The sequence below is a fragment of the Centroberyx affinis genome, unplaced genomic scaffold (genome assembly GCF_046629955.1).
Source record: "Centroberyx affinis isolate AG114_WGS23_722 - 3 ecotype Tasmania unplaced genomic scaffold, CSIRO-AGI_Caff_v1 ptg006345l_1, whole genome shotgun sequence".
In the NCBI taxonomy this organism is placed as follows: Eukaryota; Metazoa; Chordata; class Actinopteri; order Beryciformes; family Berycidae; genus Centroberyx; species Centroberyx affinis.
Window position 1 is genome coordinate 140,560 of NW_027283223.1, and position 18,113 is coordinate 158,672.

The window sequence follows — 18,113 nt, forward strand, 5'->3', positions numbered from 1 at the left end:
CCACTTCCGGAACAACCTGCGTCTGGTAGTTATGAGCATGGAGGAACGGGATCAGGTGTTGAGGGAGTGCCACGATCGCCTCGCCCCTGGGGTGCACCCGGGCCGGCACAGGATGGTGGAGAAGATTAAAGCATCATACCACTGGGCCAGCATCAGAGCGGACACTAACAAATGGGTGAGACATCTTGACAAAAGTGTTACACCAGTCCAGAACAATTTCAGCACTTTTTGATGGAAGTTTCTCTCTTTATTGTACAGGTTGACGAGTGTCCTCACTGTCAGCACAACGGCAAGTTTCAGAGGGCGTCTCCTGTCCGGCACCCCTTCAAGGTGACCCGTGCATGGAGTGTTTTGGGGATTGACTTGATTGGACCACTTCCCAAAACTTCAAAGGGCAATAGGTATGTTGTTGTAATCTACCTGCTTGTTCAACAATCTGCTTGTTAACAAAAAATCGGGTGCTCCTCCAAACAGCGAATCATGTAGCTGCAACTCAGTATATGAAGCATGCAGACATGGTGAAGTGGAATGTTTTTTTGTTCGACCAAAACATTAAAATGGGCAAGATGTGTGATCTAAGTGACTTTGACTGTGGTCTGATTGTTGTTTCCTGCATCTCGGAAACAGCTGCCCTCCTGGGATTTTCACACACTACAGTCTCTAGAGTTTACAGAGGAAGGTATGATAAACAAAAAACATCCAGTGAGCGGCAGTTCTGTGACTGAAAACAGCTTGTTAATGAGAGAGGTCAGAGGAGAATGGGTAGACTAGTTCAAGCTAACAGAAAGACCACAAATGCTCCAATAACAGCTCTTTACTACAGTGGTGTGCAGAAGGGCATCTGAGAACGCACAAGTTGTTGTCCCTTATGATAAATGGACTACAGCAACAAATGACCAGCCGGTACTAGATAGGTGTACCTAATAAAGTGGCCGGTGAGTGTATTTAGTCGATGCACCTAGTGGTGCCTAGCCAATATGGGCTAACAATGCTCAATTTATAAACAATATGTTAAACAGTACACAAAGCATACTCATTACTTGGTTACACACACACATGCATGCAAGCACATGCTTACACACACACACACACACACATATATACACACACACACACACACACACACACACACACACACACACAGGCATTCAGCTCAACAAATTCCCTCATGCATGGGTAGGTACTTTCACAGATCAATTTCACATTAGGTTTTTAGTGCTGGGCAGCACAAGAGTGTCAGCATGTGTCAGCAGCATAGTGGCACCTCAGTCTGCTGTTCCCCCCGCTTGCTCCCCCCACCGGCCTCGTCTGTCATTAACCCTCTTACCGGGAATTCTCCCCATCCAGACCATTATTAGGCACAGAGCCTCCCGCCCATATGGCATATCTAAAGGTGCTAACATTAACAACGTACGTCCTATTCGCTGTATGCCCGTTTCTTTTCCCTCAGCTTTGCCACCTTACAATTTTGGCCTCTTGAATGTGAGATCTCTTGGTAATAAGTCCTTTATCATTCATGATTTTATTGTTTCTAATGATCTGGACTTTTTTATGATCACTGAGACTTGGCTGTCCCCAGGGGACACTGACTGAGGCTAGGCCCCCTGACTTTGCATATTTTCATGTTCCCAGGCCCTCTGGATCCTCGATGGCCCACTTGAGTTGTGGAGTCCCTCAATGCTCAGTTCTTGGCCCCCTTCTATTTTCTATATACATGCTGCCTCTTGGCCAGGTTATTCAAAATCATGACGTGTTCTACCATTTTTATGCTGATGACACTCAGTTATATTTGCCGTTAAAACCCACAGATCCTAGCAGCCTAGCTAATCTCATAATTTGCCTCTCTGATATTAAATCCTGGATGTCCCAAAATTTTCTTAAATTTAATGATGATAAGTCTGAGGTCATTCTGTTCGGTCCCCCAAAATCCATCAGCTCTTTTAGTGCTAATCTTGGCGATCTGTCAAATAATATTACGCAGGCTGCTAGGAATCTAGGGGTAATATTTGATGCTAACCTCTGTTTTGATGATCAAGTCAAAAATGTTGTTCAGTCATGTTTCTTCCAGCTCAGGATAATCTCTAAAATTAGGTCATTTTTATCAGTTGCTGATCTACAAAAAATCGTACATGCTTTTATCTATTCTCGGCTCGATTATTGCAATGCACTTTACTCGGGTATCAGCCAGGGCTCCCTCCACCGTCTCCAGTTGGTACAAAACGCTGCTGCTCATCTCATTACTGGGACAAGGAGGCATGAGCACATCACCACTGTGCTCGCCTCCCTACACTGGCTCCCTGTTAGTTTTCAAATTGATTTTAAAATTTTATTGCTTACTTTTAAGGCCTTAAATGGCCTTGCTCCGAAATACATTTCTGATTTATTGACTTGGTATATGTCCTCTCGACCATTAAGATCCGCGGATGGAGCCCTGCTGGTTACTCCCAGGTCACAGTTTGTGACAAAGGGTGATCGGGCTTTTGCTATTAGAGCCCCCACTCCATGGAACTCTCTGCCTACTGAACTCAGGCACACTAACTCTCTAGCTTCTTTTAAATCTCTTCTTAAAACTTTTCTTTTTGTGAAAGCCTTTGGAAATGTTTGATATACGTTTTTATTTTTTACTGTTTCTACTGCTTCTATTTATTTGATCTTTTTATTGTCCTTACTTCCTCGGTGCTCAAGCCCTTTGGCCTTATTCTCATTTTATCTGCCTTGTCTCGTTTTATTTTCTTTTGTAAAGCACTTTGTAACATTGTTAAGAAAAGTGCTATATAAATAAAGTTTATTATTATTATTATATTATTATAAAAGAAAGGTCTGCTAAAACCCACTATTGTTATGGCATAGAGGATGAAAAAGTGTATAGGATTAAGTAAACTTCATGTGAGTCAAGTGTGCTATATTATTCCTGAAAGTTCAAAAAGTTTAAAATAATACATTCACTCAAATGCAACATACTGTATGTGATCTGTCTTGCAGCTATATCCTCACCATGACAGATCTTTTCACTAACTGGGTTATTGCAAAGCCCATTTTCAACAAAACTGCTGCCGAAGTGGTGAAAAAGATTGTCAGCGTCCTCCTAGATTTCGGACTGGTTGAACAAATAATAACAGACCGAGGACCCACGTTTGTGAACAAGGTACACATTTAATACGTCAAATTTCAGTGTGCCAAATATTCACACTTGGTATAACAGAGCAAATCAAGCTGATGATAATTAAAGAGTACTTTAGTAGCTAATATGTATGTACACTGATGCTTATACAGGTCAACCGTGGGATATTTGAGGTGTTTGGTATTACACACTGCATCACCTCCGCCTGCCGCCCTCAATCAAACGGTCAGGATGAGAAGATCAATCAAACGATTAAAAGGGCATTGACTGAGTACTGTGGTGAAGAGCAGAATGACTGGGATCTTCATTTGAAAGCTGTTGTCTCAGCCATTAACTCCTCAAAACAGGTAACAAAGAGTGGTGTAAACAACTAAAATATGGTATTCCAGTACATGCACAATTAGACATGTACAGTTTGTAATGCTGTTGCTGTTGATTTTGTTAGAGATCAACAAAGTACACCCCGTACTATGCTATGTTTGGGAGGAATCCACGCACTCCTGGAGTCATCGATGCCACCCAGATGACAGGGGACTTTGTGGCAGGTGATCCTGAAGAAAACTTGGAGGAAAGGACTGCAGAAATCCCTGCCAAAGTGAGAATCTTCTTGTAATAGTAAGAATTTGAGATTCTTTGTGCACCTTTGAATCTTGATTGATCTCATGTACAGATTTATGAAAACATCCAGGCATCCCAAGACAAGACAAAGAAGGACTTTAAGAGGAGGAATGTCAAATGTCAGGAAGGACAAGCGACTAGAGATGATGGCCCCCCAGTGTTTTGCAGTAGACCAAAGAGGAGACAGGAGGACATCGCTGCGGTGAGTCCTCATGCCACAAAGTCTTTTGTTTTTTTGTTTTCACTCTGCTTCCCAGATCTTCAAACAGTCAGAGTGACTTACAGTTTTGGAGAAGCCCTTAACTTGCACTCTAGTAACATTCTTATCTTTTCTAGATGTCACTGGATAATGAGGACTCCTGCTATGACAAGAGGACCAACTTGTGCCATCAACAGGCTGCTCCTGTACATCCACCAAGAGCGGTTGGTGTACATCTAGTTGTCACAGAGTCATACTCACACTCGCATAATGTATTGTAATGTAAACTTTGAGGTTTACCCTGTAAAAGTGAGGGGCTTCCTCAACCATAACTGGCTCAAAGACATGTTATCGCAGTAGTGTGTCCATTCAAAAACATGGGAAGATGTTTCCTATTCATCATATTTACTCATCTGTTTTTGCGTAATGTACACAGTGTGAATACGCTGGTGTGTCTGGATGTTTTCTATAAGGAAACAAAAATAAAGGTATACAGTAATAAGTGTCAATACACACTAGGTAATGAGCTAGTCTGTTGGCAAGTTACTCTGTAGTTTTTGTTAGTACTCCGTAGGTTTTGTCCATAGGATGGTAGTAAATCTCAGGTATGTAGATTTTCCATGTAACCAGCTAGTAGGGCAAAGAATTGTGACCCCTTAAATTAACAATAGATTGTTTTGGTTCTCGATGGACCAGACATTTTAATGCTGTTCTCCACATGAGCACATCATCCTCATAATATAGTGGAAAGTGCTGATGAACACATGACACAGACTGTATCACAGCTTGAGAAAGAGAAAGGCAAAAATGACAACTTCAGTATTATCTCTACACCAGGAATGGGCACAGCAAGCCAGGCAGACGCGTCACCTTGCCAACAGGTTGCTTGCTGACTTTATTGTCCAGGACAAGCTGTTGCATGAGCATCTTGGAGTGAGTTTTGAAATATTTTCTTGAATTGGCAATTCAAAAACAGTCATTCATGCATGTTAATTCCTTTTGTTGTATAATGTGTATATGCTTGCAGGCCATCATCAGAGGGAGAAAAAAGTCTGCATGGAAGAGCGCAGATGGCATGTCAATTGTCTTATTTGAAGACGACGACCAAGTAGATGCTGTTTACTCCTTCTTGTTGCACATGTTGGACACAACCCCAACAGAGACGACCGTCTCCGACAGAATGAGATACATTCTTCGCATGCTTTTGCCGGAGGTACTTTTGTTTGTTGTTTAGCTTTTTCTGGGTTAAATGTAGGCTGTGTGTGTTTACTATAGATAGAACATGTTTCATTGTGTTCTTTTGGTGCCAATTAGTCACACAGGACATTAATAATATAATACTATATTAATAACTTATGGCAACTTTTCCCCTTTTTCATTTGAACAAACCATCATGAGACAGGCCACAATCTATGCACTGGCTGGAGTAAATAAAATCTCCCTTGACGAAGCGAGAAGGTTGTACCTGCAGGGGGCGCAGTATGACCAGAGGTGAGATAACAAAAAATCGTTGATAATGTAAAACACACTCACCTTAACATTATGGAATGTGAAATAATTGATCATGCTTAGTTTAACAGTCGTGCTGTTGGATTCAGTTTACGCTTATCCTGCCCTGTTTTTCATCCCATCAGTAAGATGGAGATGGTTCGTCAGGACCTTGTGAACAACCTGAACAAGGAAACCCAGGAAAGACTTAATTTACCAATAAACAGGACGTGATGTAATCATCCCTCGTGCCATCAAAGTCAAAGTGGGCATTCACACAGACTCCGATGTTACGGAATAGTGAACCAATCCACTGATGGTTTCTATAGAGGACATCAGGCTGCACCGTCACACATCTACAGGACTGTCAAACAGGCCGCACCAGTCACAAGCTGCCAAATCTGGATGTTTCAGATTTGAATGTGTGAGTTTGGGTATTGTCATTTATTGTCAAGGGTTATCAAGTGGGCATCCTCCAGCCTCCGGTGTTTCGTTGAATTAGACCCACAACACCGACCCCACTTACACTCCCTCACCACTCACTTTACCTTAACCTGCCACAGCAGAGAGCATTGTATTTTGTAAGTTTGTATTTTTTTCTATAATTGTTGTCACAGTTGAAAAATGAGCAAGACTATGCTTTTGGTCAGTACAGAATTTCTAAATGTCACTTTTGTCTGTTGTACTGCTGTTGTACTGCAGTCTTTGTTGTACTGCAGTTTTATATGGAATGACTAAAGTTTATTTCATTGAAAAGATCTGCTCTAACATGATGTTGCCTACACCAGGTATAAGCTTAAAAAGTGCAGGCCATGTAAACGGCATTGTTTGAAAATTGGTTGCAAATTCATATACTGCTGTTATTGTTGATTTATAGCTCCTACATAAATTGGATTCTAGACCTCGTGTCTCATCCACTTCCTCTTCCTCATTGTCTCTCTCTTGCCCTCATGTTGTTCATTGTCAGCCTCCTTTTCCGCGTTGTGATCGTTAAGTTTCATTATCCGGTCCAGCGTCTCCCGGCCAAAGTCAAAGCCATCGCTGAGCAGCTCGTACCGAATCTTACAAATGTCTCTGTCCTGCCTTTGCAGAGTCACTTGCACTCTCTCCAGTCCATTTTGCATCATTGCAATCCTCTTGTCCATCCTCACCTTCCTCCACATTGCTCTCCTTATCCTCTTGCCTTCTTATCCTCAGCAGCAATATGTTTAAAATCTCCATCTTCAACCACATCATCACCCTAATTGTCACGCATTGGACAGTGTTCGGAAGGGTGCGACCTATGGTGATCCCCCGAAACTTTTTTTTCTTTTCCTCCAAATAATTGCTTTTCACCTCATTGCAAATATTGTCCACTGTTTTAAAAAAACCCATTTGTCCCCTCAGTGACTTGATCGAGTTCCTTGGTGAGCCCATCCACCACCTCATCCATCCAAAACTGTTCTCTAAAAGCACCTCTCTCTTCTTTGGGCTCACCAGCTGTCTTCTCCCTCTCTGCATCACTACCAGCTTCCTCATCCCTGTCTGTCACCTCGCTTGCTCTCGTTATCCTCTTCTTCCTCATCCTGTTCCCTCGTCGTCTCCTCTTTCCTCTCTCCCAGTTTCTGTCCTCTCACGCTCTGTTCCCTCTTCCTCAATTTCTCCTCACTCCCTCTCTCTCTCCCCATCTCTCACTCCTCTTCCTCTCCCTAAGTAAAAAAATAAATAAATAAAAATGGGTGCATCTTTTACATCTCTCTTGTATGCCTGTTTTTTGGCATGTTTGTCTCTCTTTAGTTACGTGTCTGTTAGTTAGTTAGTCACACACACACACAACAGGGATGATATTTTCCAGGGAATTTGAATTGTTTCTGAAGATATACCATCTTGCTGCTGACAAAGAAGCAAACAATAAAATACATTTCATTCATTTATTCATTTATTTAATGACTCACTCATTCATTCACTTTCTTGTTCCTTCAGTTAGTCCCTCCAGGTATTTTCACAGAAAGCAGGGAATTATTGTTCAGTCATGTAAAAATGAGTAGTAGTAGAATTCTCCACCTGAATTCCCCCAAAATCACCACTAGAGGTCACTCGGCTATTGAACAACACTGCAAAGCACATAGTGAGGTGAATCCAGGTAAAAGCCATTATTCCTGATTTCCCTAATTAAATCTATAGCAATCACAAAGGAGGAGATGGATAGTAGATAAGAGAAGCAGACGAGTTAGAGAAGGATTTTTTAAGCTTTGATCAATATCAGGAAGATGTGACTAGTATTTTGTGCATTAGTGTATACTGTCATGAAAATGGAGGGCTTTTTGTTATTTTTGAAGAGTTAGTTGCACGGGTACAGATGATAGCCTACAGCAGTTCAGGCCCTTTTGAGGAAGCACACTGAATTGTATTGAATGTATTCCTTGACAGACTCTCAGAGGCTTTTTACTTGATTAATAAAAAAGAAACTACATTTTACATAAGTCATTTTAGGCTTTTTTTTTTTTTTTATGTCTGCAGGATATCACAGAATATTACTTTTAAGTTGCAGAATTATAGCCGAATTTTGGATTTCAAACAGGTTAATTATAATGAATTGTTATCAGTGTTTTGTTGAGTTCCATGCAAGCAGACTGCATTTCCCAGGATTCCACAGCTGCAAAGGGGCGGGGCTACCTTCTCAGAGCAGGTAGGGCGAGATTCTATTGTTTCCACAGGTGTTGTGCAGCAGGTTCAGGATGGGCGGAGAGTGAGAGAGAGAGAGAGAGAGAGAGAGAGAGCAGCAGTAAGAACAGGAAAAACTGATAAGAGAGGAAAGCAGAGAGAGAGAGACCATAGAAAGCCAAGAGCGGGAAAAAACCGTGACACAAGGGTGTGAAAGCAGCAGGTGGATGGGACTCAGGAAGGAGACAGCGAAGAGAAAAAGTCCCATACACCATCCAGCAACACAGAGAAACTACAGTTTTAACTCCATTTTTTTTTTTATAGAAAGGGGGACTTCCTTGTTTTCTTTGACAGACAGCTCATCTGAACATTTCTGTGCTGGAGGGCAAATAATTATGGGATGTGTATTCATGCTTTTTGTTGCCGTGGGCGATGAAGTGGGTCAACACCTGAGAAGGAGCTGAAAGGAGCAACAGAAGCAGAACTGAGACAGTTTTGTCCTTTTGAGAGACAGAGAGAGAGAGAGGCTATAGTTGACTGGAGTCACAACCATCCTGTAGAGAGCAGAGCATGCAAAATTTGTCAGTTAAATAGTTTGTACTTTGTACACAGGCAACTGATTAATCTTTATCTTGTGATATCGCCACTTTTGAAGTTGTTCAAGTGCATAGAAAGTTAGAATATACTCAGTATAAATGTATAGAATATTTGAAACTGTTTTACGAGTTTTACTTTTAACAAACTGTAAAATGTAAAAACAGCTGTTAATGGTAGAAAGGTGATTGTACCGTTAGGAGCTTCCATACACTAGTTTTTGGAGCTTTTAAAAGCACCATCACAACCCTAAACTGGTTTTACAGGGTATCATGTGGGCTAAACTAACAACATTTTTAGAAATCTAGCTTGGTAGTCTTCAGTGTTTTATCCACCCAACCTTTCATTAGAGGGACATTGGAAGGCTTTGGCAACATTAATACCAGAGATATTTCTCATTTCAGGATTTTCTTTTTATCACCCTTCTTTGGGTCCAGAGCCAGCTTTTTAAAAACCTTACTCAAGTACAAAGCTAACTCAGCATCTCCTGTTCTGGAAGGCCAAACACTACCAGTCACCCAAAGGAGAAATCCCTCCTTATATTGTCAGACAAACGAGACCGCAGGAAGGGAGACGGACTCTGGACTGTACCTCCACCATGCAGACCCCAGGACCAGACCAGGACGATTCTTTTGACTTCCTGTTTAAGATCATCCTGATAGGAGACTCTAACGTAGGGAAGACCTGTGTGGTTCAGAACTTCAAGTCAGGGGTGTTTTCAGAGAAACAGCAGAACACCATCGGAGTGGATTTCACTGTGCGAACCTTGGATATCGAGGGGAAGAAAGTTAAGGTTAGTGTGTGTCGTGTTTGTGTGTGTGTGTGTAAAAAGGGTTTGTGTGGGTGGAGTGGACTTTGTATACATGTGTGTAGTGTTTCTGTGTGTTGAGTGGACTTCATCCATTCTAAGCATGGATTATGAGAGACATTCAAATCTTGTCATTATCGTGTCATTTTGACACTTTTGAATTTGTTCAGGTACCTGGAAATTTAGAATATACTCACTCTAAATGGTTAGAATATTTCAAGGTTCAAGGTTTGTGTGTGTTGAGTGGACTTGACTTGGACAAATGCCAAAATACAAACCCGTTATGCATATACATACAACCAGGCCCTGAAACTAGGCTACAACTGCTCAGTGGGAAGTGGATTCAGAGTTACACCTGACAAATAAAAAAGTAGTTTTCTGAATAGACAACAAACTCCTTTAACATGGGTTAGCCCACCTGGATGAGTGGCAGAACCAAAGGACTTAACAAGCCACAGAGTCAAAATTAGTCCTACCAGCATGTGGCTGCTGGTTGGTGTTAAATTCAAGCCCTTCATTTCAAAGCATTTAGCATTTTGCTCCATTGACTTCTCTACTTCTCTGCTGAATGCACTGATCCTTATCAGGGGTGTTGTGGTGTCAGTTGGTGACACTGACAGGCTTTCTAGCATGGTTGCAGGCCTTTTGACACAGTATTGAATGGGAAGCATAAGGAGAGGGAGAAAGTTAAGGTTATTGTGTATGTATGTGTGTGTGTGTGTGTGTGTGTTGATGGGGGTGTTTAGCTGAATTTTGTTTTACTCTATGTTACTCTCCATCGTAATCACCTATAATAGCCCATAACAAGCCTAAAAAACTAGCAGGTGAGTATTTTCTTAGAACCATTCTAGGTTCAGGACTACATGAGCCTACAGTGAGGTGTCCTTAGGTTACAGTGTCAGTTAGACCCAATCTAAAACAAGTCAGGCCAGCGGTGCACATGACGGACCTGTCCTTCAGGTTCCACTGCCCTAGCTTTTGTCTTGACAAAAATAAACCTGGAATGTGTTTTCCACACTGTCATCACAGAAAAGGAACTAAATGGTTTAGGTGTAGTGTGACTTGAGGCTGCATGCATGAAAATTCAATACGTCACGTACATATTGCTGAACACACATGTAGGATTCTCTTATGCGTTAACCATTACAGTCTCATTACCCACATTTCCTTGTTTGTGAAAGACTAAGACAAAGGAAAATACTACAATTTGTCTTTATGAAAATAGGTAGCTATGTATTTTCTTTGCATCGCTCAGAGTGAACAAGTGAAGGGTTTCATTCTGAAAAATTATATGCATGACCATTAAGATAAAAAAGTGACTTGGTAGCAGCTAGCGTTCCCTTTTACTTCCAGATGTTTTTTTGTTGGAGTATGCGTCACATTTTTCAAATGATGTGAATCATATTTGATCAAAAAAGAGAGGACCGTTGTTGTAGTATATGCAAAGCAACTCCTGACAGAACAATATAGGTTTACATGTAAGCTGCAGAAGCCCTTCTTAGGTGCTAGCTAAAGCTGGATCAGAAATGAAAGCATTGTATCATGACACACACTGACTCAGACCCGTTACACATTTGCATATCGTAAATGTTGCCTCAGATCAACAACAAAACACATTGGCATGAAGAGCATGTTTGACCTCCAGGCTTCATCAGGTTTGCGTTTAACTACAAATTGCCGTGTGGTACACATGGTACAGTGGAGTTACCATTACTAATAAACTGATCATACACAAGGGCATGGTTGAAGATGTTCCTGTTCAAATGCTCTATCAATGGGTAGACCATGGCACTAACACTGCAAGGGTTGGGGGTTTGATTCCCACTGGGGCCACTCATGCAAAAAATGTATACACTCATGTTTCTGTAAGCTGCTGTGGTTAAAGGCGTCCAGCAAACACCACATGTCATGGTAAAATAAACATTTGTTTTTGGGCAGCAATACATGTGTAACTTTTTCATTTTTTTCACTTTTTGCATTGATATAGCAATAATACTTCAATGCAGTTTTCGACGACTCCATATCTCTCTCTCTCTCTCTCTCTCTCTCTCTCTCTCTCTCTCTCACACACACACTCACTCACTGGATAGGGTTATCTGTAAATTTGTCATAGCCAGGGGGAAGGTGGAATCTGTTACACAACACACACACACACACACACACACGTAGAACAGAAACACACCTACCTGTATTGTTCTGTAGAGCCAGTTGTCAGCCAGCTGCTTTCTGCTTTCTCTTCTCAACAAATATGTCATCAGCTGAACTTTAATGCAGGAAGAAATACTTCCTCTGTCTGTATTAAAGGTGTCATAACTGCTGGCGAGGGTCACAGCTTCCTCATGGGACAAGTACCTCTTTAATTTCAAACATACAATAGATAGGCATAGAAATTGCACAAAAGGCAGTATCTCTATTAGAGTGTACCCAACTTCCCCAAATGTTATGCTGACCCCCCTTAACTCAAACCAAGGTATCTGGCAGGTTGGGGCCAGTTCTTTCATTTCACTCAATTCAAAAATGAGAAGAAACCACAATTCACCTACTAATTATATGTAACAATGGGGTTTTCTCTCTCACTGTCTTTCTTTTATACAGATAAATAATCAAGTTATGTCTTCTGGAGACACACCTCAAATATAAGATTTCAACTGTAATGCACAGGCTGATATTGGTAGCAGCCAACAGTCTCTGTGTTGTGTTGTGGCAGACTGGCAGCAGCTAGTTCACTACGGTGAAAAATATACAGACATGAACACAAATCTCCAGTCATGCAGAAAGAGGCTGAACTTATATCTCATTCAAGACTTTTGGGATCTGGGCGATACAAACCTGGTCTCAGTCAAAATAGTCAAAGTCAAATAAATACATTTGGTTTTGACTCACTGAAATATATTTATTACAAGTATAGAAATCATATTGTATTGTAATCCTATACAAATGATTAAGTTCAGTTGTAGCCAACTGGGTTACGGTTCAGCTTTGACCAAAAGTTATCACTGTATTTACACATTACACAACCCCAGCACTGTTACACAATACATAGTTCATGTAGGTAATCACTGTGTACAGAATGACAACTGAAAGTAAAGTTTTGAAAGCTACCAGATACTTCTCAATGGAAGAAGTTGAACCACATGGCTGCCCTCTAGAGAAATATAGTTTTGGTAACTACAGTTACTTAGAAAATAGTTGTCCAAGCTACAGTACTTGTGTAAAAGAAATATCATATCTACATCTGCAGTGTCATATAATACAAAATCACATGACTGCAAACAATACCACAGATTAAGATCTTAACAAAAGTTGTATTTGTATTTGTTGGACACAGTGTGACTGGCCTTCAAGAAAAAGGGGAGGGGTTGCGAGGTCAATGGAGGCTGAATCAAGACATTAGGCAATGATTAAAAAAAATAATAATGAATAGTGAAAATATGCAATTCCCTTCTTTTCTTTCATAGCCAAAAATTAGTTGGTAGTTGCTGTAGGGTTGCGGGGTTTGGCATGAAAAGTAGAACTCAATTATACAATGTAAGAAACATCTGTTAGTCAATAAGTGTATTCCAAAATGATACATCCACGTTCGAAAAGAAGTCTTAACTTGCAGTATAGCTTCTATTACTCTAAAATATAGAGACATCAGCTCTAAAAGTGTTCTAAATTTGCCAACCAATGACTTATGTCAAGTGCTCTCCTTTAATTCTATATATCTGAGGGTGAGTGTCTCTCCAGCCATGAGTCCACAAGTCCTTGTATTTAACACAACTATGAAGTATGGTGTATTTCCCCATGTTGACCATAGAATTCAGAAAACATCAGAGTACTTCAACACCCCCGAAGTTAAACCTGAACAAAGTGTCCACTATCTACTGTCTCAGGTCACTAAACATCCATTTTTCTTAAACTACAGTATGTGTGAGCACCCAAAATGAGTGAGAGGCTTGACATGATAAGAGTACTAGTAAAAAGTAGAGAGCTTTTATCAGGCTGGGTACCAGGAACAAAGTTTGTTAACATCTGATTTACATAATAAAGACCACAAGAGTCCGTGGCAGCGTGTGCATGCAGGCTGTCAGCTGACAGGTTTATCCACCCAGACCAGCTGACCACAAAGCGTTGTATTCGTTTTAACATTTCTGTTTTCATGAACCAGAAAATCACTTTGAAGTTTTAAAAATAATCTAAATTCTGATTCAAACATGAGTAAATTTATCGTCCTCATGGGTTGTTAGCATAGCTGATAAATTATGCCAACAGAAGGAAATGCATAAATCTGCATAAATAGTAAAAAGGCTTCCTGTGTTTCAAATCTTTGGTGATAAGCGGTCATTGCTGTGGCATATGGCCAGTCCTGTGATCGCTTTTTTTCTTGGATTTTCTGTTGATGAAGTTTTAAATTCCGGGTGTTTAGAGCAACATAATGCAGCAAATATAAAATCTTTCATGAACTGAATCACTGTTGTGTTATATCAATCAGTGATAGAGAGCAACAAAGCAGAGAGTCAGTTTCCTTTAGACAGTTGGTAAGTAGAGAGGGAGACAGACAGGAAAGAAAGCACTGTCAGAATTTGATCCCAGGCCAGAGGGGACACATTGTTTAAAGGCAGGGGATGTATCCACTAGACTATATGGTCACAGGACAGGTACTACTATTTCAGTATTATGGCTTTAACCTTTTGGCCCAGACACTGATTTTCTTTAAGGATTATTCTCCCAAACTTTAAACTTTCATTTCAGTAAAAATGTACTGTAAAAAAAATAAGGGAAGATCAGACTTTGAAAAGTAGACATTGTTCCAAGACCTACACAGGCTGTTTGAAAACAAATAGGTGGGGCTGAGGAGTTGTAGAGTCTGGAGTGGTTGCTATGACAGCCGTTACCGTGTTAACATGGCCAGGTGCTGTCAGATGCTCAGGGATTGAGGGAGACTGAGGAATCTGATGATTTATTTCCCCTGAGTGTGTGTGTGTGTGTGTGTGTGTGTGTATGTATGAGGGATGTACTGGTTCAAAGCAGGCCACTTTATCAAGTCTTAATGAGTGTATTCTACAATTATCTTCCTCTCTCATGATGTTTTGTATGTGCATATAAGCCATACACCCAGCCATGTGTATGTGTATCCATACAGGTGTGTTTCTATATGTCTGTTTATGTGTGTTTATACCTCCTCACATGCTTGTGTATGTGTATATGCATGAGTTTATATGTGTTACACCTGCTTGCTTGTTTTGTGTGTGTGTGTGTGTGTGTGTGTGTGTGTGACAGATGCAGGTGTGGGACACGGCAGGGCAGGAGCGTTTCCGTACGATCACGCAGAGCTACTACCGCAGCGCTCACGGCGCCATGATCGCCTATGACATCACAAGACGCTCCACCTTTGACTCAGTGACCCACTGGATCCAGGAAGTGGAGCTCTACGGAGCAGCCAATGTGGTGCTGGTTCTCACTGGTGAGTGTGGGTGAGAATGTTGTGTGTGTGTATGTACAGTTTGGACACACAAATTTTTCTTTATTTTTACTATTTTCCACATTTTAGAATAATAGTAAAGACATTAAAATGAATGAAATACCACAAATGGAATTACACAGTGACCAAAAAAGTGTTGAACAAATCAGAACTATCTTATATTTTAGATTCTTTAAAGTAGCCGCCCTTTGCCTTGATGGAAAGGCAAAGGCTTTGGAAATTCATACACAGGCATCAAATTCACTATTTATATTTGTCTAAAATTTGTCAAGCATTTAAGCATAAGCCTTTAGATCAAAATGGCTTTAAGATAATGAGTGTGTATTCTTAGTGATTTATATTTTAGTGTGGAAGGTGCTTCCATCTTGTGATTATCTCCACCAATAACAGCTGAAAGGAGGTTCAGGTGTTCACCACTGTGCCCGTCTCAGTTGTCAGGCAGTAGTTGATGTTATGTTGTCCTGCGAGCAAATTATATGCGTGCAAGGAGAGAGGAGTTTGGACTGTGGTATGGAGTCTAAATCACTGTGGTATTGGTTTTCAAGATATGATTGTTGTTGTGGACGTTTGAAAGGTTCAGGGTTCACCTTTAGAGATGTTTAAATTTACATGGTTCTCCGTCCAGAAATGGACCCAGCGCTGCGAGCAGGATTCGAACCTGCCCAGGGAAACCCCATTGGATTTCAAGTCCAACGCCTTAACCGCTCGGCCATCACAGCTCTCTTTGCGTTCATTGTGTAAATTCATTCATCTTGGTCGTAATTATTATTATTGAAACGCACAAAATGCATCTGAAGACATCAAGCAGCAGGACTCACTTAAAAATTCAACTTAAATAATTTGTTTGTCTGTTACTCCCACAATCCTCATCAACCAATATACACCATGGAGGGTGGAAGCAAACAGTGTTATGCAGTTCTAAAAGTTGAAATTCTTATTGAAAAGTGCTGCTTGGTGGAATGCTTGAATGTCAAATATAGCAAAGGACCATAACAATTCATAAAATATCTTCTTAAGTCATGTTCTATGAGATGACATTAATTTGCCAGATTTGTGATTGGACTTTGGCATGATGTTCTCTCCATACAGGAGAAAACAAAACGTAGTGAGGCTACTAATACAGAAGATGCAAACTTTCGGTCACATTTGGTGTAATTTTCTATCTCAAGAGCCGGAAGTAATTGATTGTCACTTGGCTTTCAATACTAACAATGTTTATTGACTGTGCCATCATGCACTCACACTGACATTGCAAGGCCAATATGAATTCCATTGTCCATCAAATAGAATGAATTAAAATTCGATTTTCTCACTCAAGTAGAAAGGATACTTTCATGGAAAAAACAACATTTGAGTCAAAAGTGATCATGTTTTTTTCCCCTCTGCGCTACAAATCAATACTGAAACTGAAGGATATTGAGGACTAGTGCTGAGCATTTAAATCATAGAAAAACACAACCAAGATGAATTACTTTACGTTCAGCAAAGTGTGAGCTGTGATGGTCGAAGGAACAGCAGTTTAGAGTTATAGGTATGAAATGTGATTTGAGATGCCTGTATGTGTGGTGTTTACATTTCTCAGCTCCCTGTTTCTTTCCCGCCAGGTAACAAGTGTGACTTGGAGTCGGAGCGTGAGGTTCGGTTTCAGGAGGCCTGTTGTCTGGCTCAAGAGAGAGGAGTACTAGCTGCTCTAGAAACCTCTGCTAAGGTATGATGACACACACAGGAGAAACGTTAGGGTTGGTTGAAATTACAAACCTAAAGTTCTTTTTAATTTAGTTGAAAAAACCCATCTCCATCTCTCCATTTATCTCTGTATTTCTCCCACTATCTCTCCTGCCTCCTGTCTTTACCTCTCTCTTTCTTTGTCTTTACCTCTCTCTTTCTTTCTCTCTTTCCCTCTGTCTAGGAGAGCCAGAATGTGGACGATGCCTTCATGATGATGGCCAGGGAGCTGCTCTCTCGCAACGGCCTTCCCGTGCAGCAGGGGGATGCGGCGAGCAGCGAGGAACGGCCTGTCCTCCTCCGGGCCGACTCTCGACCGATCAACGGCGCCGCGGCCGCCGCCTATACTTCAGCGCCGGAGAAGAAGTCATGCTGCTGATGGGAGTGTGGATAGACAGAGGACAGAGGGAGAGAGAAGGAGGAAAAGGCTGACAGTGGATGGACAGAGAGACAGAGACAGAGACTCTTGAACACACTGAATGTGGGAGAAGAGGAACGGATGTGAAGAACAGACGAAGGTGCATAGAAGACTCTTGAAGGAGAGAGGAATGAAGATAGGCAAAAAGGATTTTTATCTTGCTGAATATGTGAGAAAAGTGATGGATGTGGAATATGGCTAGGAACGCTACAGTAACTGATATAGAAGTCCGTCTCTTTTCCCTTTTATAGTTTGTTTTATCCAAATTTGGTGGCAAAAGGGAGGTGTTTGTCACGTGCAATGCATTCAGGAAGTTTAGGCACTCACTGGAAAGTGTTGAAAAATCAATTCAGTATACTTTTCTGTGACTGACAACTTACCTGACAGGGAACTGAGCGGTTCTGATGCAGCAAACCCCGCCCAGCTGGTGCTACAAGTGTGTGAAAACAAATGCTACGACCAGGCATGATTGATTACTAATGGAGCGAGAGAGAGGGTGATGAGAGGTGATGATCAGTGTTGGGGAAAGTCACTTTTAAAAGTAATTAGTTACTTTACTCACTTTAAAAAGTAGCTGGTTACATTACAAAGTTACTGCTACTTTTGCGTCGCCCACTTCAAGAGTGTGCCGCAAGTGCTGCCACGTGTGTCGTCCATTCAAAATGCATTGCTCTGTTGCTCTGTTTTTAAAACAGTGAGCCAATCTCATTTAAATCAAGCGGACTTCGATTTTTCCATTTACAGCATGTTGTCTGCACGAGATGCTGGATTTTAGATGATGGATTTTCACTTTTTTCTACGTTTTTTGTTCAAAAATTCATCAAAATTGTTCATTGTTCATCAAAAATTAAACTATATGAAAGACAAATAAATGTAACGGCATGCTAATTTTAAAAGGTATTAGAGTACAAGAATTGAAAAAAGAATGTGTTAAGTTACTACTTACCACAAAAAAGTAATCTGAGTACTCTAATGCATAAGAAAACACTTTACCCTCAACACTGAATATGATACAAACATCCTTCTTTTTATCCT

At 40.9% G+C, this 18,113-nt stretch overlaps 1 protein-coding gene and 1 non-coding gene across 2 annotated transcripts; one reads left to right on the forward strand and one right to left on the reverse strand.

Annotated features, from left to right (window-relative positions):
* The first annotated feature begins 8,232 nt into the window (after positions 1-8,232).
* Positions 8,233-17,039, forward strand: LOC139638409 (ras-related protein Rab-19-like). The gene is made up of 4 exons (XM_071512539.1): positions 8,233-9,456; positions 14,734-14,917; positions 16,540-16,643; positions 16,845-17,039. Exons 1-4 carry the CDS (start codon positions 9,262-9,264, stop codon positions 17,037-17,039), a joined length of 678 nt encoding a protein of 225 aa, XP_071368640.1. The 5' UTR covers positions 8,233-9,261.
* On the reverse strand, positions 15,573-15,654 carry trnas-uga (transfer RNA serine (anticodon UGA)). The gene has a single exon. It is a non-coding gene; the product is annotated as a tRNA-Ser (tRNA).
* Positions 17,040-18,113: the final 1,074 nt, after the last annotated feature.